The sequence below is a fragment of the Parasteatoda tepidariorum genome, chromosome 6, assembly GCF_043381705.1.
Source record: "Parasteatoda tepidariorum isolate YZ-2023 chromosome 6, CAS_Ptep_4.0, whole genome shotgun sequence".
Classification (NCBI taxonomy): domain Eukaryota; kingdom Metazoa; phylum Arthropoda; class Arachnida; order Araneae; family Theridiidae; genus Parasteatoda; species Parasteatoda tepidariorum.
The window spans coordinates 35,854,708-35,878,128 of NC_092209.1; the positions used below are offsets into that span (position 1 = coordinate 35,854,708).

Here is a 23,421-nt window from a genome sequence, read left to right on the forward strand (position 1 = left end):
CCATCGTTGGGATTCGAACTCGGGTCACCTTATTGGAAGGCGAGTTCTCTATCCCCTAAGCCACCATGTCTCAATTGCATAGTTGAAAAGAAATAAAGATTCAATCACTTGATTTGATTCCAAATATTTATAAATACTGATGAAAATTAAAAAAAATACTCACCCGCCTACTACCAATTCAAAACAAAGATAAAAAGACAAGTAGACTGTGTTAATACAATAATTGTTTAATAAAACAGTATTTAATAACACAGTAAGCTTTTTACTGTTACTTATTCACTAACTTAAGATAAGTATAAATACCACATTTCTTCTTCTTCTTCTTCCTTGGCGTCAAAGCCAAGAACAGGCACATGGCCACTCTAGTCAGCTATTTCTGCTTATTCAGCACAACAGACTTCCGATTTCTGACACTCAGAGCACTGCATTGGTCTGCACAGTTAATTGTGGTAGAGTATTCGCAGCATATTGTTTTTGTTTTCAGCACTATAAATTTATCTTGAGACTTTTCTCTTGAAAACTAACAGTTTACCTCCCACTGCTTTAAAAGAGTGTTCAATACTCCAGGATAAGTGGTCAAATCAAGGTTTTATAAATGTCGATTTCTCTAATAAATAATAGACTCCACCACAATATCTAAACGATAAAATTTGTTTTCGATTTTAAACTATTGGTGTTTCAACTTCAGTTACATGAGAATCATAATACAAAATTCACAAAAGAAAAGGGAATGACACAGGTCGAAGTCAAACGTGCCAAAAAATACACGAAAACTAAAACAAATTAATTTGGAGCTTTGAGTGGCTAACAAGACAAGACTATTTGGCTTGAAATTTGTCGTGGATTTATGTATATGTTCTATCATTGATGTAGACATTCAAGGATGTTCTAGAATAATTTAAATAAGCCAAATTGTCGTAATAACAAGGATATAAGGGACCTGTAGGTCCTCATATACTATTTATCATGTAGGTCCCCGTACAATGTCGAAAGAATCGACATCAAAGCGTGATGATACAAATTTAGAAGATATACAAAGTGACACATATAATGGAGAAGTTGAATAATGTTTTTTCTTTAAATAATGGGTACTTACGTCAGCAACGAGAAACTTTCTGCCCATTACAAATAATTAAAAGTTAATAAATATAATAACAATAAAAAATTTAAAGTTAACTAATAATAAATATATGAGAAAAATTTGTTTACTTCTGTGAAATAATTAATCAAAATTTATCAAAACAATCAAATAATAAAAGTACTAATGAAATTAAATTAATACCAATTAATCAAATAAACATTGAATTTATGAATATGTGAAATTCAGAAGAATTAATAACTTAATACCCTGAAAAATAAAGACTCAAAATTGTTCAAATAAATTATTTCAGCAATGAAATTATTAAGTTAAATGAATATGAATCATCCCAAATAGATAAAGCAATTATATTATTCAACTTGCAATAATACTATGGGAGATTAAGCATTAACATGAAAGAAACAATGTAACTTAAAACTGGGAAAACCTTATGTCTGATGTCAGTTGTTTAGTCATGACATATGTAGCAAGTAATTTCATTGGTTTTGCCAAAAGAAATCTGTTGTAAGAAATGCTCTGATAAGTTATCGCAGTTTAATTATTATTCTCAGTTATTGAATAAAAATCAGGATAGATAAGCTCAGAATATAATCAACGATTTGGAGAAAAAAAAAACTACATTGTTGGAAATGGCGCTCGAAAATTTACTCCATTCTAAAGAATTATTATTTAATATTTCTGTAACTCAATTATTACTCTCTACACTTGCATTATGTATTGGATTGATTGGTCTAAGGACATACAGAAAATTCCAATCGAAAAATAAACCACCCGGTCCATTAGGATTACCCTTAGTTGGTTATTTACCCTTTTTGGGTGCTGAACCACATAAAACGTTATGGAAAATGAAGAAAAAGTATGGAGATATAATGAGGTAAAAATTTTATTTGTTTCATAATTATGTAAATTTTTAATGTTTTATGTTTTATAGTTTAATATTATCTTTTTCTGAAATATGGCACTATAAATTCTCAGATAGCAGGCAACCTTACGGTAAATGTTGTATTTAAATTTTTATTTGGTTTGCAAAGATTGAGAAAGAGGTTGATTAATTAATCCTTTTTTAAATTTAGTAAAAATCTCAGTATGTCAAGCTTGTTTCCTTAAAAATCGAAAGAAAACTTTACAAAAAATTCTCAATTTTTTTAAATCTTTTACTGTATACCTTGCTTTAGCCTTTTTTTTTACTTCAGCTTTGGGCAGGCTCTAAAATTCGACATTTTATTTGTGATAATTTGACCTAATAATCAAATTATTTAACTTGATAAGTAGTTCTACTTGCACGTTTAAAGTGTTAAAGGAAGTATAAATTTCAGTGATGGTCATGAAATCTAAAATAAACCTTGAGAAGGTGAATTCATTCTCGGTTTGAGAACACTTTCTAATCTTGATTTGCGAATGATGATTCATCGTCGATTTCAGAAGCTTTCTCCTAGCCTTGTTTTGTAAAGGTCGATATCGATATAAAAGGGTTGTTTATACGAGCTTATTGCAAATCTCATAGCTTGGAAACTAACATAGTAAAATTTAATATTGTTTAAAGCTTGTATGGTTCATTTGCTAGACATTTATAAATATTGTTGGGCTTTGTGGTAAAGGTTGTTGTTGACGTTGAAATCAACCTTGTACTTTTATCTGGGTTCTAACTTTTTTTTTATTATTTATAAATAATATGCTAATCTTGTTATAAAATGTTTCAAATTAAAAGACTTATTTATACTTTGGAATAAAAGTGTCAAATCCGTTATGCTAGTGTAAAATGAGATGTTAGATGGGCCTTGTCTGATATTAAGGGAAGTCATTTATAACAATTATCACTAGTAATAATTGAATTATTTTTAAGTATGAGTCATAAATACGTTTATTGTCACTAAACAAAAATGAAGCAATCAGAGGGGATGATGAGCAGTAGTAAGCTGGGTAAAAAATCCCTAATATATGCATATTTTTTAAAATCTGCATGGAATGATCTTACTCTCTGAGCTTAAAACTGACGTTAAAAAATACAGATTTTATTGAATTCATTCAAACATCTTGAAAACATACAAACTACACTGAATTAATCTTGTCTTTATACGTGCATGTTATCAAAATAGATAAATCTAGTGAATACTTTTTTAAATGTTTAAGTCAATAGTAACTTTTATAATATTGAATGACTTTTAAAAATATTGAATAATACTAATATAATTGTTTTCATGATAAAATGGTTTTTCTATTACAATTTTTAACTAAGCCACAACAATTGCGATTGCAAATGAAATATAAACGAAGACTAATTATTTTCAAATGGTCAATTTTTTTACATGAATTCTGCAGCAAAGTCGCATTCGCGTTTGATTAAAAGCATACTCATGAAAATCTTAAACATATATGTTATTCTTTATAATTCATGTACTTTATGTGAGTATTACAATCGATAATATTATTCTTGGTCCGAAATGCTATTTCAGTCAGGACAGCCTATACCTCGAAATTTATTGACTTACAGAAGAGCCAGTTATACTTCAGTCTGAGAGTGGTTCTCATGGCTTCATAAATTTATTCCAGGTGTTTCTGTCGATCTGATAAGAAGAATAACTGTATAATATTATGATTAGTATTTTTCTTCTAGCTAGTAATAATCGGCAGTTATTTGCCTGACGTGAATCAGCAGCACAAGCATAATATAGTCTTTATTTGCGCCATAACCATAAAAACGAGATCAAACTCAAACTTCTCTAATATTTCCTAATCAATTATACGTTAAAAGATCGTAATTGTATTAAAGTGTGTTAACATAAAATTTTGCATTCTATAACTCATGCATAGTTTTTCTCCATAATTCATGTAATCTATTTATTTGATAAAGGCGACAAAATATCATTTAATTTCTTTCTAAAGACAGTTAGCCGAGAGTTATCATCTACTGGAATATAATTGGTGAGCACAATTTTGTCATTCTCCTTCCAAAAACAGATATGGTCAGTTGGGCTAATTAGGACCTCTTTTAATTTTGAACTCCTTTATATCGTTTTAAAATTAAGTTAAATGTTCTGATGATTTATGGTGGGTTTAGGGAAAAGAAGGTAGGAATGTAAGCTTTTAAAGAAGTGATCATAACTTCCCCACCAAAAATCTCAAGAACTAAATATTTTGGGTAATTCGGATCATATAGGAAAATTTTAATTTTCTTGCTCTTGTCATCTTTCTTGATATCTTCCATCTTGTTATCTTTCTTGGTTTGTTATATTTTCTTTTAGCTTTTCGATGCCTCTGTTTCTTTTTTTTTTATCACCGTAAGAGATTCCCACAGATTTTTTTAAGAGTTAAAAGGATGAAACTTTTTTAATGTATATCCTATTCATTTTTCCGCAACGGAACAGCACTTTTTTTCCAATGCCCACCTGGAGAAGTACCTTTTGCCATACAGGCATCTGAAGGGCAGATTTGTTGGCCACTCTTTCATGGGCACCATATTAGTTGGGTCAACGTTTCTCCAACAGTAAGAACAAATAGTACAGAGAATGAAAGAACATCCATGTCTTTCCCGGTATTCGAACCCAGAACCTTTCTGACGCAAGGCCAGTTACAGAGGCCGGTCGGCAAGTGAACAGCAGTAAAATTTAAGTTAACATTAAGCATGGTCATAATTATCCCATTAAAATGGATTTTTTTGCCATATACTTTTAAATAATAATATTTAATCTAGACAGAATATTATGATCAAAAGTATAAATAAACACCATGGGCTTAATTATAAACCTTTTTTAGCCCTTACCACTAAAATTTCCTTTGAGAGTTAAAACCATTTTAAATCAACGTGTGCCGTACCAGCTTTTCAAAAATTTGCATTCTTATACAAAATAATTACAAAATTAGCTCAATATTTTTATCTAACAATTATTTTAAGGTTCATCAAACAAAATATACACATTTTTATTCTGGACGAAATTTTTAAAAATGGCGCTGGTTATAATAACCTCACTGTCATAATTACCCCACTTGACCCTATAAAAGCATGATCAAATTTCTTCAGGTTTTTTAATGAACTATACGTGATGAGGGCTTAATTGTGTTATATTAAAGGTTTGATACATAAAATTTCACACAATGTAGTTAGTGATATATAATGACTCATGCAATTCATGGGATAAATAAAATCGGCAATATCATGTTCGATGTGTTTCTGAAACCAGTTAATCGGTAGATATCATTCGCAGAGAGTGCATACAAAATCTTGCCAAATTCACGCGCTTAATCAGCTGTAAAATGTTCATCTTTTAAAAAAGTTTTTATAATATCCTTATATTTTGCTATTTTAATGCATTTTCCTGATTGTGTGCATTTCTATTTTCAGTTTATATTTCGGAAATAAATATACAATAATAATAAATGATTACAACATCGCCAAGGAAGTACTATCTCATCCTGCAGCTCTAGACAGAGCACAAGAACAATTTGATTCTTTACCCTGTATCGGTAAGTAGAAAAAAAATCACTGAGAATCGTCGCATGCATTTGTGTTTGTGATGTTAATGTTATTTTGTAATATTTACGGATTCTTGAATATAGATTGCTAATTAATTGAAAAAAATGTAATACTTTTTATTTATACATTTCTGGGGATGATAAAGAATCTAAACGTAAATAATAAAGCATTGTAAGGAAAATAAATTTCGTATTCTGCTCTTGCTTTTTTGAACTAGGTTGATGGATTTTGAATGAATAATTTATGGTCTAACGTAAAAAGAGGTTTTCATATGTAATTTCAAAGAATAAGACTATTGATAACTGACTGCTTTTTGAATCATATAATTTGTAAATGCAGTTAACTTTTCAAAAAGATAAAAAAAAGGCCTCTCATTGCTTTGCAATATAAATATGAAGTTGGATGCAAAATATTTGTTTCATTTTTAGAGCTCTACGTTCGACATCGCTCACTTAACTCTCACGATTTTCACAAATTTTCCTTTTCTTTTTTTTAGTATAAGGAATTATTCACTTACTTGTAAATGAATAGAATATATTTTAGTTTGATTGTTTGCAGTTATCTAACCTCCCTCTCCCGAAGGTACAATCAACAATTCCGATGGGATAAATTTAAGAATCCATTTCAATTTTCTAAGCATGAATTGATATTTTAAACAATACTGCTCTGTTTATATGACTAATTAGCTACGTTCAAAATTGAAATAGAATTTTATGTGACATATTTACTTCATCAATTTTTGGTCACTCTCTCTCGCAAAAAAAAAAAAAACTTTATAAATTTATTTTACCGGAACATTTACGAGAGAGGTTGAATATGAAAATTACAAAAGTCTAAAATAGAACATAAATAAGTAAAATAATTATCAAAATCATAAATAAATTTAAATCAATAATGTTACTTCCTACATATTTTGACTTAGCTTGAAATTTTTAAACCACATTGGTTCATCGTCAAGCAATTAAAGATCTTAGTGGAAGAACTAGCCAAGTGACATTTTTTAAAAAATTGACATTTTTCAGTGAAAGCTCCTATTTTATTAATTAGTGAATAGTTATTTGGTTTTAATTGTTAGTTGTTATAGAAAGTCATTATTCTTATCTCATTTTAACGTTCATTTATATTTCTAAATCTATTCATTTCAAAGATACTCAGTGGAAGAACCGGATCTGTGACATTATTTGAGTATTTATTGGATGGAAAAACCGGTTAAGTGATTTGGCGACAAATATTCAATAAACGACCCTAGAAAATGGAAAATCACTTGGAATCGACCGCTAAGGCGAGGGAAGGAAACAAAATTGGTGAAAATGAAAAAATTGAAAAGAGGAATTAATATTTTTTTACGAATCAATAACTAGAAAAGACAAGAAAACTAACCCTTAAACAGCTTTATTATAAAAATTTTTTGTTTCTGGTTTGCATTAGTTTGTGTTTCAAGCATACTGCTTTGGTAAAGAATGAAATTTTTTTTTCCAAGCAAAATCGCGTTGAAAAGAAACAGTATTCAGTGCTTAGACAACTTTATTCAGTTTATTAATTATTGTTACTAGCTGAATACTCGTTTTCGCTTTCAAATGAAATTTAATAATCAATAAATTGGTGATGAACAACATTACAAAATCATGCACAAAATTGAAAGAGATATACGGACACAATTAACTAAATAACTTAAAATACCAGATTTTTTTTATTTATTTATTGTTATATGCTGCTTTTTTTCATGACTTTACATTATTGGAATAAGCAAAACATGTGTTTAGTAGTTCGTCCTCTCAAAAGGAATATTAACAATGTTCAGTATTTGGCATAATTCTATTGCTGCAGACCAACTTTTGATAGTCAAATGTTACCATAATTAGCATTTTTCTCCGATACGTATTCCATTCGGTGTAGGCTGCAAAAAATCTGTTTCCCTAGTACTGATATCGTGATGCGTATATTTATATATAGTACATCTTAAAACAGCACTAAATTAACTTATTATCCATAAACATATAACATATTAACACATTGCCTTGAGGGTAACGAGTAGGCGGACTCCTTGGCTAAGAAAGGCAGAGGTGACGACCAACCTTGTACCACCATCACGCTTGCAGACGCAAATGCAGTTGCAAGACACAGACTTCTGCCCCATTCCTTCAGGAAACCCCTCATTACTGACTTTAATTGTTCCCGAATCTTAACATCAACAATTACTAGACTAAGAACAAACCACTTTAAAGGGATGAAAATTCTTCCCGACGAAATAAGAACTTATATTCCCTGCAAGAACTGCACCGATGTCCAACTTTTCCCGGATCACATTCTCGAGTGCCCAGCCTTTACCCCATATGTTTTACAACTGGGTATGGTGCCACTGGCTCCAGAACTTCGTGAGATCCTTTACAGTAATGATGTATTGGAGCTTACGGATGCTATTTTGAAGGCACAAGAGGCCATTCAATTGTCCATGGACACGATAAAAAAAAAGAAAAAAACATATTACCTATTACCAAACATTTTTCTATTTTTCGGATAATTAATTTTAAACTGTAAATAAGAAGGGGCTCATTAACAATCTTTAAGATAAGTGCACTTGCTTAAAATCTTAAGAGTTAAATCCAAAATAAGCGTACTCATATGTTTGACAAAACTAATGGCATCTTTTTCATAAAAATCGGCATAGCTCAGCGGAGACACATTAAATCTGCATTTGAACGAATCACAGAGATAGATAGTTAAACTTTATTTTGTTCCCTACCAGCAGAGATTACAGTGTTGATACAAACTGCACTTTGGTAGAGACATATCAGAGCTTCATTGGCATTCGGCTAACCACGAGAGGTTTTTCTGGATTTCACCATATTGAGGAAATTCTAAATAGTTTCGTTTTAAAGAATTCTTATTGAAGGCGAATGTGATCTTGTTCCTTAAACATGTGTCTTCCATATTCAGGGTTAAGAAATTGAAAAAGAGAAAAAAAAAACGAAAAAAAAAACCAAACAAACTGCATATTTACTGTAGGTGTTCAACCGCGGAAATTCATGAAGTGTTAATCTACATTATGAAAAATGAGAATCGCGAAACTAATCATGAACTCGTAGTTTACCACGATAGAAAAAAAAACTCAAAACTGTTTCATAAACATTTTTATTAATTATGTGCAATTTTTGCATGAAACTGGAAATTTTTAATGAAAAGTTGAAAATAATTTGTATTTCAACAACTATACTTAGACATTTCCTGTATTAAATCTAGAAAAAATGCTTTTATATTTAATTTCAGAAATACCTGTAACAAAATTTCGTAACATTTTGACCATAATAAGCGCTATTTTAAATAATACATTTTTGAAATTAAAAATTACCGAATGCTTGCCAATTGAAACGACACATCTACTTCTCAAAAGTTGAGCTCAGGTTGCTCTGAATCATTTTTGATCGGTGGACTAACAAGGCCAGTTTGTCTCAAATTAAGGTTGCTAAAATTTTATTCTATGAACTTTTTTCTAAAATTTTATTCTATGATAAATAAATATATGTATATTTATTTTATCTATTCAAATGAAATTATTTTTCATGAAAAATATTAAAAATCGTCCGGAAAACAAGCAAATGCTAGGCAGAAAAATCATTAAATTCTTCCTTTATAAAACAGTTAGAATCAAATAAATGCACCCTCAAAATTGTTGTGAAATATGTCTTAACAAACACATAAAAAATATAAAAATTTAACGAAAAAACAAAAAGGCGGAACGTATAAACTTTTTAGTCTCATTTACTCAAATTCACTAAAATGTCAGTTAGCCGGTTCTTCCACTAAACTCGACAATTAACATACCATAAAATATCGCAATTAAATAGTTAAAATGACTAAAACGTAAACGGTATAATGCTAATTAAAAAGTTGAAGATAACTTCAACAAATGCGTAGTAAACATTGTTATAATCAGAATAGAAATATCCTTAAATACGAGATAAATAAATAGTTTATAGACGAATACAAGTATTAGTCATGAAAAGCGCCGACAAGAATCTGAAATAGTTTTTGATATTTATCTTTTGTGTTATGAAATTAATCATAAAATTTAATTGAACTTTGTTTTGAGATAAAAAAAATATTGTATTTGCTACAAGTATCTTGATTTTTTTATGATAAAATGCGATTGTTTATCACTTGATAATGAATAAAGATAAAGTTTGTTAACGATTACTTACTTAAAGCAACATAAACAACAAAACTAAGCTAAATAAGTTTTAATATTGGTAATATTTAGGTTTCGTTTCTATTCAAATTTGACGAAAACTGTAAAAATTTATTTAAAAAAAATTAGTTCATTAAATATTTTTATTTGATGACACTTTAATTGATTACGTTTTAATACTGATTAAAAATCTAATACTTATTGAAAATAATACGCAGAAGCAAATAAACAATTCTGACGGCCGTTTTGGTTAGAACTGCTCACCTTCATATTATTAACACTTAGTGGCAGTGTTGTGGTATTGGAATATAAAAATTAATTAATTAAAAAATTTTATTTGACAATACTTTGGTCAATTATGTTTTAATACTACTTAAAAATATAATACTTATTGAAAAAAAGCAGAAATAGATACTTTTATTTCAAATTGTTTTTACTGTTTACTTGTTGTTACTTGGTTTATAATTGTTGTTACTGGTTTACTAAATGTTGTTACTGGTTGAAATGTTTTCAATATTTGTATTCGTTAGGATTTCAAGTTGAAAATGGAAATAAATGGATCGAACAACGGAGATTTTGCCTCTCTGCGGCACGTGACTTAGGTCTTGGAAGACAATCTTGGGAAGATTTAATTACGGTATTTTCAATTTCTGTTTTACGAAGTACTAACTTTAGTTTACTAAGTAATGATTTCAGAAATTTAAATGCTTCTGGAAAAATTTTATTTCAACAATAGGTAATAAAATTTAATAATTATAGTAAATAATAATTAAAAGTTACATTATAATTTATGCAATAAATGCAATTTCTGGAAAAAAGAATTTTTTTCAAATCTTTTTTTAAGTTTGATATTTAAATCTAACATAAAGTTTAATTTACAAGTTATAAAATTAAAAGCATAAACTAAAGGATGTTTATCTATTTAAAAAGTTATTGTAATGAGCCTGTATTTCTCTAAGTTAGAATAAAAAACAACAGATTTAAGATACAGTTTCTCTATGTCAACGTATCCCAGACTTCTATTCTGTTTTCAGAAGTGAACTTCTTGCTACAGATAAGAGTCTTGTGACTGGTTATTCTGAGGAAATATAATTACGATAAACTGAATGTTAGTCGCAGCTCAATGCAACATCATAATAACTGGACCACATAGGGGACAAGACTTAAAACACATAAATTAAAACACATTTTCCCTCAGCATAATATACATATACTACAATGAATTCCTTCCCACTTGAATTTCCATGAAAATGACTTAACATATAGTCTTCCAAAAGCAGGCTGAAGTCTCTCCCCCGCTTCTTCCATAAATCTATCATATCTTAAACTTTTCTGAAACAAAATGATACCTCCTACCTACCACTGGTACCGGGGTAGTAGACCAGGCTTAGCCTTGACCCTTTCTTATAGTAGGAAAATCTGAACCACCATCTCGCACCTCGCCAGTGGCCACTTAAAGAGTTTACACTTTTCTGAGGGTATAAAAACATACTCTTTTGGCCACAAGTGCGCACCAGGCTTCACCTGAACATATTTTGGACTGTTTGTAACTTATCTGGACATTTGGAGATTTTGGACTGCTTTGATTGTATGGAATTCACGCATCTCCTCTTGTTTATGATTTTTTGAATGCCAACGGATTCTTAGATCTGGTCTGATGGAGTCAGACTATGTGGGAGATAAACAACAACAAAATAAAAAAATATTATAATTTATTGTTGCATTTTTTTCCATAAAATCCAATCTTTAAATTTTTGTAGCGAAAGAAAACTGCTATGGGGTAGTAAAAATCATTTTAAGCTGAAAAAAATCTAAATTTGTAATGTGCTTTTTAAAAATGTTTGAAATGTGCAGCCACATATTTTATGCATAAAAAATTACGCATTATTTTAAATCATATAATTACTTTGGTAGGATGAAGTTGAAAGTTTCAAGGATGAATTATCAAAAACCGGAGGAAAGCCAGTTGATATTTCTAAACCTTTAGCCATCTCTGTAGCTTCTAATATATTGTCTTTGTTGATTGGCCGTAGACTAAATAAGGAAAAAGAAGCAGAAAAAATAGAGCTTGCCTTAGAATTTATGGAAACAGCATTTGCATATTTGAGCCCTTCCGAACCTGCAAGTATTATTCCTGGTCTAAGAAAATATTTAGAGTTCTTCAGACTTTTTGGATATGACAAAGCAGCTGAAACCGTTAAAAAGTTTGGAATGTTCGTTAGGTAACTAATTTAATTGTAAATTGTTCTTAAAATTAAACTATTTCTGATATTAACTATTTCTGATATGTGGTTTTAATCGGAATATTTAATTAAAAGAATTTCTATTTTTTAAAAATATTTACTTGAAGTTTAACAAATATGAATTCTTCTAAGGATTGAAGCATTGTTTTTGTTCACCATTTTAAGAAAAACTGTTACAAGTTACCCTTTAACATCAAAAGATGAAAGTAAAGCATTCTCATAACAGTCCGTTGGTGGTCAGGGGGTCATGAAGGTAAAGGCTCTACAATCTCATGACCTTGCTTTCGTCTATGTGGTCAGTACTGCGCACAGGCCTTTACTTTCCAGAAAAGCTGGTACCCATTCATCTGAAGCTGGTCGGGTTTCAAGCTGACACAGGGAATTGAACCCCGGTCTATCACAATGACAGTTCAGTGTCATAATCACTGAGCCATCGCAGCTCATACTTTGTCATTAATGAAAGTGAATTTAAAACTCACTGGACAAAGTTTACGAAGCTGGCTTAGTGGAATTTTTAAATTTGCTGATATACAGAATAGTTTTGCAAAATAATATTAAAAAAAAATTTTTTTTGGACAGTTTTAGAGAAGCAGCAAATACAAAATAAATAACCTTTTGCATTAACCATTTTTAAATGCTATCTTATAAGCTTTCCCTCAGGAAATATTCTTTGTATTGAAGTTTTTTTTTAATAAAATGAAATAAAAATGTTTGGAGAGTGAAATTTACGTAGAACATATAATTTGCACTTTATATGTAACATTTAATTGCACTTAATTTTTTGGGAAAAAAGAATAATCATAAAACAGTATCACATTACTTGGTAAACTCCTAAAAATATTATTTTTCAAAATGATAAAAATAAAAATTATAATACATATCTGTCTAAAATAAATTTTTTAAAATGAAAATATTAATCAACAAACTTTTGCGTCTAACTTTTGTAGGTAATCTCTAAAAACATTTTATTCATTTCGTGTCTCGTTATTTCCTATTTTCCCCTTTCATTATATATTATGCTGCATTTCGATAAGTTAATTCGTGTTTTATTTTAAGAAAAATTATTCTAACTTTCAGAGAAGAAATTGCTCGCCATAAATCTTCCACTGATGCAGATGGTCTTCAAGATTTTATTAATTCCTACTTGAAGAAAATCGAGTCCATGGCGAAAACAGATAACACGGAGCATTTCTTTTCAGGTACCTATTTTGTGTAATCGTTTCCTTTTAACCTCTTTTTTTTGTGATTCTATATACATTTTATATTTGATGCATTTGGTAATAATATAAATTTTATATGATTATACATTTAAATAAATTTGAATCAGAAAAAGTTATAATTCATGTTTAGCTACTCTGAAGTTTTTAGCAAAATAGTAGAAATCTAAAGCAAATATAGCACTTATTATTTTTGCAAGTATTACTTTTTTTTCTAAAGAGCAATGTAAAAAATTCCAGATTAAATTTTGGTATGAAATACCGTCATATTCGGTGCCTCTTCCGTAAAAACCATTTTTTCTATTAAATATTATACCGTAATTTTTACAGTAATATTTATTTCATTATAGTTGTCGTTCCCTTTAAAACTGATTTTTGTGTATTTTTAAAATTATACATTTAAATAAATTTTGAGTAAAATGAATTATAATTCATGTTAATCGACGCTTGAGTCTTTGGAAAAATAGTAAAGAGATCTAAAGCAAATCTATCACTTCGTTTCTCTGTTAGCATTATTTTTTTTTAATAAAGTGCACCGCAAAAAATTTCGGATCAAATTACTTATTAAATCAGCGCCACTTTGGGTGCATCATCCATAAAATCTATTTTTACCATAAAATATTACATCGTAATTTTTACAGTAATATTTATTTAATTATAGTGATTCAGTGATTTTACCGTAGCTATTATTGTTAAAATTACGGTATATCATATTTTTTATTCTGCAACATGTTTCAGTAAATATAGATTTTACGGTAAAAAGTGGCGGCACCGCGACTGCCCGTATTTTTTTACCTTAATTTGATCCGGGATATTTTAGTGTGTTTTTTTAATGATTTTAATTCTGTTAATATTTTTCTTCATTTTTTCAGAGCATTTGGATAGCTAAAGTGTTTTGGTAAAATATTTTAGCTAATAAATGCGTCAGCCGTGAAAAATACAATCACTTTGAATAATTGGTGGTACAGTGAGCTTTATTTGTTTTTTAGGATAAAATTTCTATGAAGCAATTTTCTTGCTGACTTCATGGAGTTTAATTTAAGTGAACAAAATTAAGAAAATTTTGCCTTAGACATTACAAATTATGCTTTTTCCAAACGTGTTTAATCAACCATCAACTATTGCAATGAATGCACAAAACATAATGAGCCTATTTTTAATACATAAAAAAGAACACCATAATCAAAGCTTTTACATTTTGGTGATTATTGTCATTTTTAGTGTGGAACAAAATATACAAATAAATACGAAAGAAGAACACCAAATATCAAGAACACCATAATCAAAATTTTTGCAATTTCTCGACTATTGTAATTTGTGTCATCGAATAAGACACACAAATAAATTAAGTTTGTACAAAATGTACTTAACTTTGTTCCGATGCCGGACAAATTGTAGATGCTTTCATTACATCTTAAATATTCTTTATATATAACTATTTCATATAATGTAGTAATCGCTAAGCATGAAATCTGAGTTAAATATAAAATATACATAAATAAATATGTCTTTCATAAACTAAAATGTTTATAAAACTAGACTTTTAAACATTAACACCACAAGAGATGGTAAACATTCGTTTGAATATTTCTTTCTTATTTATCTAGAGTTTATGCTGGAAGGAAACTTAAGCATTTTATTTTTGGGTGCAAGTGACACTATACATAGTTCTTTGCTATGGCTGCTGAGACTCATGGCTGATCATAAGGATATTCAAGGAAAGGTTCATTCTGAAATAATGGACGTTTTAGGGAAGGAAGGTAAAGCAAAATACGGAGAAAGAGATGAGATTCCCTATACTTTTGCAGTATTGTTGGAAGCGCAGAGAGTGTCAAGCATTGTGCCAATTAGTACTACAAGAAAGTGAGTTTTTTTTCAGGCGAGATTTCTTTAGTTAAAAGAAGATGAAATTTTTCCTGAAATCCATTTAAAAATATTTTTTAAAGTTAATTATTCTTTTATATCTAGGTTTAGTTTTTTTTTAAAGAATTAATTTTTTTGAAAGATTCCTTTGAAAGAATTATTGAAATATTTTTAAAAAAAGGAATACTTCAAAATTTTTTTTTGAACGAATTGTTGAAAATAAAAATAAAAATGTTGATAAAATTTCTTTGAAAGAATTATTGAAATATTTAAAAAAAAGGAATACTTCAAGAGAATAAATGTTGAAAAAATGAAAACTATTTTCTTTCATGTACTTTATTCTAAATTTAGATAAAAAATGTATCGATTACGACGACCAGTGTCTTCTTTTAAAACACAGATGAAGACAAAAATAAAATCCAATTGATAAAGTTTATAGAACTTTTAAACTCGCTTATATACAGAATATTTTTGCATAACAATATTTGAAAGAAAAATTAATGCTGAGCAGTTTTAGAGAAAGAGTAAATATGAAATGAAGATTTTTTAATAACTGCTATTTTTAAATGCTATCTTATATACTTTTCTTCTATAAACATTCTTTCTGAAAGAATTCTTTCATAAAATGAAATAAAAAGGTTTTGGAAGGTGAAATAACTTAGAACATATAATTTATATTTCATATGTAACATTTCATTACATTTAATTTTTTGGAAAAAGAATACTTATAATAAAGTTATTTTTTTTCTTCAAATTTAGATATTTTTTTAGGTTATTTTGGAATAAAAATTCCAACAGTGTGTAGGCCAATATAAGATATATTTTAATTGCATAAAATTCAAATTGAGATTTAATAAATAAACATGCAACGCTAAAATTAGGTCAATATACAAAATAAATTTTGAGATTCGTTATAAAGAGCTTTATTAATGTGTTTCTTTAACTACAAAATTTTATTGAAACTCTTTTAAGTAATTATTGTGCACACGTATTTACGTATATTATATTAAAAATAATTGCATTTGAAACTGTTTACAAAATTACAAAATTATTTACTGATTTTTTTTAAATGTACGTTTGTAATTACTGGCTTTGAAATAGAAAAATAATTACTGATTTAAACTTTATAGGCAAAGTATTTTTTCACAAAAATTAATAAGTAAATGCTATTTTAAATTTGTCAATTAAAAAGCAATATATTTACGATTATTTATTTTTCTAAAGTGATACAATTCCTTTTAGAAGTTATTTTAATAACAAAATTGAAATTGGTTAAAAGGAAATAGAAAAACTATTAAGTAAAAATAAATGACGAATTCGCTTTTTTACAAACTATGTAAAAGAAGATTTTATAAATATAGCAGATGTTTGCAAGAAATGATAAAGTTTTTTCAGTAATTTAATCCGAAAATTTATCTGGTTCAGAATTTAAAGGTATTACATTTTTCAACAAAATTAATTTTCAACTTTGTAAACTATTTCTAATGTAACTTTATTCCTTTACAATGAATAGACTCAATCAAGAAATCTCAGTAAAAGGTTATACACTTCCAAAAGGTGCAGAAATAGCGGCCAACCTATGGGGAATTCATAATGATCCCAACTATTGGGAAGAGCCAGATCGATTTAATCCGGAGCGGTTCTTATCTAATAATGGTGCAGAACTCAGTGGAAAAATAGCTCAGTATGCGCCATTTAGTATGGGTAAGTTGTACTTTTTTACAGCATTGCAGGTAATTTTTCAAAATTCTAAATCAAGAAAGAATTTTATATAAACAAACTTTATAAAAATGTACTTTGTTAAGTTTGGTCTAACGAGTTACCTAACTATTACGAGTTACTTAACTATTACGAGTTACCTAACTATAACGAGTTACCTACTTCTCAGCCATCGACAGGTTGAATGAAAAAAGTCGCAGTACAGAGTGTCCCAAAATCCAAGCAAACCATCCTTTTGACAGAACAGGTTTTAAGAGGAAAAAAATTGTGATTTATTATTTATTCTTAAGTTTACAGTCTAAGGTTATGTATGGAATAATATACCCATACATTTAAGAGTATGTAGAGTAAGGGTAACAACGTAATAGAGCTATGCTTACATTGCTTCTGCAGTTTCGCTTTCACAATGGTGTCCTTTGGTCAAAATTTTCATTAACTGTTCTTCATAATTGTGCTTGAATTTCATTGAAACTGCCCTCAATTTCCTCTTTTACACATTGGATAGCTACATGCTTGTTTGCATAAACGACAAAAAAGAAAAAAAAATTCACAAAAAAATCATATGAAGTTAAATTTAATAATCTGGGCTGCAAATTCTGATTGTCAAAATGACAACACAACTAGGGAATTATTTAACTTGGATAAGAATATTGCTCAACAATGAATAGATGTTGCTCTCTTGCATAATGCTCCATTTTTAATGGCCTTTGAACTACCAGTTGTGCTGCCGTCTTTAATTTGTGACATTTTAGTGCACGAAAAGCATAAAATTCGAAGCTTGCGTAAACTTGGGACACCTGTAATTTAAAATTTTGCATGGTTAAGCGAGGAAAAAGGAATTAAATACCTTTTTTTACTTGATACAAATGTTACATCTGATTATAGATTTTAATATAGCCAAAAAAGTCTGTGATTTTTAAACACTACAAATATTTATATTTTATTAGAAATTTTTAGAATAATTTCATTTTTATTTTCTATATGTAGGACGAAGGAACTGTCCTGGTGAAAAGATTGCTTGGAGAGAAATTTTAGGATATTTTACAGAAATTATAAGAAAGTTTGAAATTTCTTTACCTGATGGTGCTAAGGCTCATTACAATATAAGGAATGGTCTTGTTACAAAACTAATGCCCCAGAACTTATGTTTTAAAGAAAGAAAATAACGTTGCAGGTGAAAAAAAAAAATACAAAAACTGTGTACTGCATTGTTATTAATAATAATAAAATATTTTTTTTTATTGTTTGGCAAAGAGAAATTCTTTTGAAATTTACGATGTATTCCAATTTTCCTACATAAATAACTAATTTCATCTCAATTAAATATCTTATAGTTCGCCTACGATAAGAACTCCCCCCGTCACAAAGTCTGAAGCCGTCCGCTGCTATGGAAACAAGAATGACGCATTTCAGGGAGGGTAGCTTCTCTTCACTCTAGGGCAAATACAGTAGACCGAAGAAAAAGATTCCCTTTCCATCGCCTACCCGAGCCAAAACCTGTCCTAAACAATGACCCACACCCCTACTTGAAATAGTTATACCTCGTTACCATAGTCACCGCCACGAGTCTCGACGAATGACTAGGGGAGTTCTTACTTCAGACAAACTGTACATGAATCCTATGATTCTGAAGCACGCTGGGATTTTTTATTCTTCCCTCATGTCAGACTTAGTTTATAACTGTATTTGTTTCAGTTACCGTGAGTGTGCAGTATTTGATAGATTTTGTACTCCTCTTTGTCCAATTAGCTTCTTCTTTACCGATCACTTAACATTAGCGTAATGTTTATCTCGTGGAATGAAAGGGAAAAATTAAACAAATGGAGAGAAGGGCAAAATCTTTCGATTATTTAAGTGAAGAGCAGTATAATCTATTGCGATACGTGTACCATTAAATCTGATGTAACGATTTAAAAAAAATGACCTGGTTTAAAATATCAGAGAGTGCATGGCTTAAATTAATTTCCTCTAATCTTTCACGCTTGTCATTGTAGACGTATTTTGTAATAAGTTATTATCATCTAAAAAGAAATTAATTATTGGAGAAACTCTTTTGAGTATAATATAAATCTTTATTGGTATAGTTATTCCGATTAGTGTTTGGAATATTATTAACCATTTTCATATATGCTATATGTTATACCCTTATCGATTATAACTTATGAATGTGCTTTCTTGAGTTAGGAAAACTAATATATCATCGTCATAATATTAAAATATATCATCGTCATAATATGTAATTTATCATTGGCTCGAGAGAAGTGTAAGGTTTTCGTAAGAAACTATTTTGTGCTTCAAAAGAACACTTTTTTGGTGTTAAAATATATTTTTTTTGTTTAGAACAATATTCACATATGAAGTTCAGTTCTGACGTAGCAGTTATTTCAAGCAAAAAAAACAGCTCTATATAAAAAATAAATTAATATAGTTTGGAAGTTTTATAGTTAGAAATTCTAACAGACTATTATGCTGTCTCTAACGAAATCCTTAGTGCTGCCATCTCGTTAATTACTTATAACTAAATAAATGCTGAAATAGTGTAAAATTAAAAAGAAATTCAAGCAATTGAAAGTTAAGTTTTTAAACATTTTAAAATAATAAGATAAAAATAAATTTTGGTTAGAATTTTTAAGAATAAAGGAATAACTATTAAACTTTGTTTTGTAAGAGCAAAAAAGAAAAAAAGAGCAAACCTTCTCTTCAAATAAATTATTCACAATTTAATGCTGCCATCTATTGAACAAATAAAATACTAGTGAATACTTTTTCTAAAACTTCTTCCTTCTGAATTTAACCATGCATCTTATATATGGTAAAAAGTATAAAAATGGGAAAGTATGAGAAATGGGGAAAAGTTTAAAACGCGTAACATGCACTCTAATATTAGCATGATGCTTCTGGTATTTATTCTTTTCAATAAAAATAAAATAAATTGTGAAGTAGTGTATTGGTTAATGATTTTATAGTTTAAATGCTGAATGTTAAAATATAATTGGGTACTTGCACTTCAAGAAGAAGAAGAAGAAGACCTCCCATACCCACACATGTAACCAATGACGTCAGAGTCAGCTAATCTTTATCAGCAAAATAGTGTATTAAAGTTGAGCTAAGTTTCTTTACATAAGTTAAAATTTTTAATTAACAATAAGTTAAATAAGTACGGAGTCGTATCGTTCATCGAATTAGATGAAATATTATTTTTTCACGTCTACTGGTTTTACTTAACTAAGATTTATTATTTGTTTATCTATGTTATAGTAACCATGATATATTTTTGGTTTGTGTACCAGGCACCTTCGATGCATAATTAGTATGTTCCTTATGGCCTCGTGCCTGTTTCTGCGTTAAGTTTCTGTGTAAATATTTAGTGAAACAATTAAAATCTTTGAGAAAGAATCTTTATGAAGGATTATAGAATGTATCACTTAAGAGAATTGATGGTGTTAGCTTACTCGAAGCAGAATGGAAAGAACAGTTACTAACGTAAACAAATGCCACGTTTCAACTACCAGTCAGGATCGTTTTTTTATTTTGTTTGTTTTTTCTTTTTCCCTCAAATATTATATTTCTGTTCATTTTTTTAAAATATTTCATGAATGCAACATTGCTGGCTCTTAGAAATGAGCAACTTTGCACATTTGACAGACCCTCTCTAAAAGTTTTTGTAACCAATTATTTAAGCCAATTATACCTGAAATTATTTAAAATATATATATATATATATATATTTGACACATCTCTCCATTGATTATTTTAAAATAATGTATATGTGTTATTTAAAATTTGATTCTTACGGTTAGAATTTGTAAATGTATTGCGAGTGAATGCACTGTTATGCTAATTTCATAGGTGAAATGTTTCTTAATACAGCAAATTAGCAAATTAAATATAACTATAATTACGTCTAACTATAGTTAAAGTGAGAATTTAAAATAAGAATTATTTTTTAGCTGAAGTTGTAGAATTTTCCTTTTTTTTAACACAAATACGCTAATTTATTTTTAAATGATCATGTGTATTGTGAAATATTTTTTGGGTCACTTATAGAGAAAAAAATAGAAAAAAAGCACTTGATTTTTAGAAATATATATATGGTTTTCCAAAAAGTCCTCCATAAGAGCAGTTTTCTCCCGATATTGAGTAATATTAGTTCCTTTGTTTTCTGGATTAGCTCCAAAATTACAAGGCTACGGAGTTGAACATTAGTGACCCAAAATTGAGACGGCTGTTCAACGATAGTTATAATATAAAATTATAACTGTCGGCTATTCATAGATAGCAAGCATTAGCTTCTTCAAAAAGCTATACTCCACAAGCCACTGTGGACTGTTTTAATTGATCCCACACTGTAAAAAATAATTTTCAAAATTGAGAAAAATGATCCAAATTAGCTTTGAAGCAAATGAAAATCAAATTTGAAAACCCCATGTATTCAAAATTGAAGCAGAATATAGTCATTTTTGAGCAAAATATCAAAAGTAATGAGAAGGGAGAAATGTGGAAGGGATATGTTCGTTGGATGCCAGCTNTGGACGACCTGCACGGGATTCGTCCTGGATCGAACATCGACCACGATTAAATTCGTTATACCAAATTTTTACAGTGCTGTAGGATGGCGCTTTATCGCTGAATAAAGAATTAAGTTCATCGAAGCACTCTTGTCTTGACAATCCGCGTCGAAAGTTATGAAAAATAATTACACGAAAATGTTCACGATTCAATTCCATTTTTTGAAAAAGAAGAACTTTTCAATTTACTGTCAACAACATAAATGAAGCTATAATGGTAAATCGTCTGCTGAATTTATGTTTAAAAATATCAAACTTTCGATTAAAATTGTCTGCGGTCGCCTAACAACGCTTACTGTTGCCAAGGCCAGAAATATAAATAGCAACCCTCGTATATATATATACAAGAAACCACAAAGAAAGTTAAGAAAAACAATAAGTTTCATTTATTGCGCATAAGCAGCAAGTAAACTGAACTCATTAGATAAGTTCAAAATGAAGATAAAACAAAGAAAAATTATGGACATATGAAAAAAAAAGGGGGGGGGGAATAATAAGTACAAAAATTACAAACAACAGTTTAAAAAAAAAGGAAAAAAAAAGGATGAAATTTTATTTAAAAAAGCCGGAAGAAAAGATATAATATTTTCATTAGCCCACACGATTATATCCGCAAAAAAGAGTGCTATCTGATATTGTATCAATATAGCCAAAGCAAAATATATTAATACAATAGTGTGAGGAGCACTCAAAAAATGGTTTTATGAAAATTACAACAAATAAAATAGAACACAATAAGTAAAAATAACATGTAAAAACAGAAAATAAAATAAAATGAAAAGAAAAACAGTATAAAACATAGACTATAAAGCGAGTGGACGGGAAATTTTTCAAGAATGATTTAAAAATATTTTCGCAACAAGATTGTCAGATTACAAATATGAAAACAAAAGCGCAAATTGAGTGTAACTAGAGGGTTTTAAAGTGCCGTTCTTACTGCACTGCTGAAGTGATTTGTTATTCTGTGCATTGATTTGTTAGTTACCAAGGATGGGCCCAAAATGGATGTGTGCAAGGTAATATTATACTGGATAATTTAAAAAAGTTGACCATAAATAGTTTTAGAAAATAGATGCTTATTTAAGAAAAAATATAAAATAGAAAAGAGAAACATAAATTGCCTGTTTTGAAAATAATTTTAATCACGGATTTTCCCGAAATTGATTTGCACATGGAAAAATTATATATAAATTATCAAAGAAAAAAAAATTTTAATAGATAATTTTATCACGGATTTGCCCGAAAGGGATTTGCACATGGAAAAATTAGCAAAGAAAAAAAATTTTAGTAGATAATTTTAGCCATGGATTTTCCCGAAATGGATATGCACATGGAAAAATTGTATAAATTAATAAAGAAATTTTTAGTAAATAATTTTACTCACGGATTTGCCCGAAATGGATTTGCACATGGAAAAATTATATAAATTATCAAAGAAAAAAAATTTTAATAGATAATTTAATCACGGATTTGCCCGAAAAGGATTTGCACATGGAAAAATTAGCAAAGGAAAAAAATTTTAGTAGATAATTTTAGCCACGGATTTTCCCGAAATGGATATGCACATGGAAAAATTGTATAAATTGATAAAGAAATTTTTAGTAAATAATTTTACTCACGGATTTGCCCGAAATGGATTTGCACATGGAATAATTGTATAAATGTATAAATTTATAAAGAAATTTTTAGTAGATAATCTTAGCCACGGATTAAATATTATTTTTTCACGTCTACTGGTTTTACTTAACTAAGATTTATTATTTGTTTATCTATNAACGGGGAATTTTTCAAGAATGATTTAAAATATTTTCGTAACAAGATTGCCAGATTGGCAATCTTGTAAAAGTTCAAAAAATATATTAACATTTCGTAGAACCTTATTGAACTGCGAATGCATAGATGGTACTCAGCTGCATCTGTCCTGCTTTCTAACATCAAGATATCTCAAAGATACAAAGGTGCAAAAATAAATGTTTGGGCTATTGAAAAAAATGTATATTATATTTTATGGACAGTTGCAAGATGAAGGATCCAGTTCCCCCTTCTCTCAACTAC

The 23,421-nt window shown here is 28.9% G+C and overlaps 1 protein-coding gene across 1 annotated transcript; it reads left to right on the forward strand.

Annotated features, from left to right (window-relative positions):
• Window positions 1–1,681: 1,681 nt before the first annotated feature.
• LOC139425901 (cytochrome P450 2J6-like) lies at window positions 1,682–18,051 on the forward strand. Its single transcript, XM_071182223.1, has 8 exons — window positions 1,682–1,973; window positions 5,439–5,560; window positions 10,287–10,393; window positions 11,671–11,978; window positions 13,077–13,198; window positions 14,824–15,079; window positions 16,593–16,783; window positions 17,786–18,051. Exons 1-8 carry the CDS (start codon window positions 1,729–1,731, stop codon window positions 17,962–17,964), a joined length of 1,530 nt encoding a protein of 509 aa, XP_071038324.1. The 5' UTR covers window positions 1,682–1,728; the 3' UTR covers window positions 17,965–18,051.
• The last annotated feature ends 5,370 nt before the right edge of the window (window positions 18,052–23,421 follow it).

What these genes read in the sequence shown, in the direction of transcription:
- LOC139425901 (XM_071182223.1), top strand. Translation starts at nt 1,729, where the DNA reads ATGGCGCTCGAAAATTTACTCCATTCTAAAGAATTATTATTTAATATT. An exon ending in AAGTTTGGAATGTTCGTTAG is followed by an intron (nt 11,979 to 13,076) that starts GTAACTAATTTA and finishes TCTAACTTTCAG; the next exon opens with AGAAGAAATTGCTCGCCATA. An exon ending in CACGGAGCATTTCTTTTCAG is followed by an intron (nt 13,199 to 14,823) that starts GTACCTATTTTG and finishes TTATTTATCTAG; the next exon opens with AGTTTATGCTGGAAGGAAAC.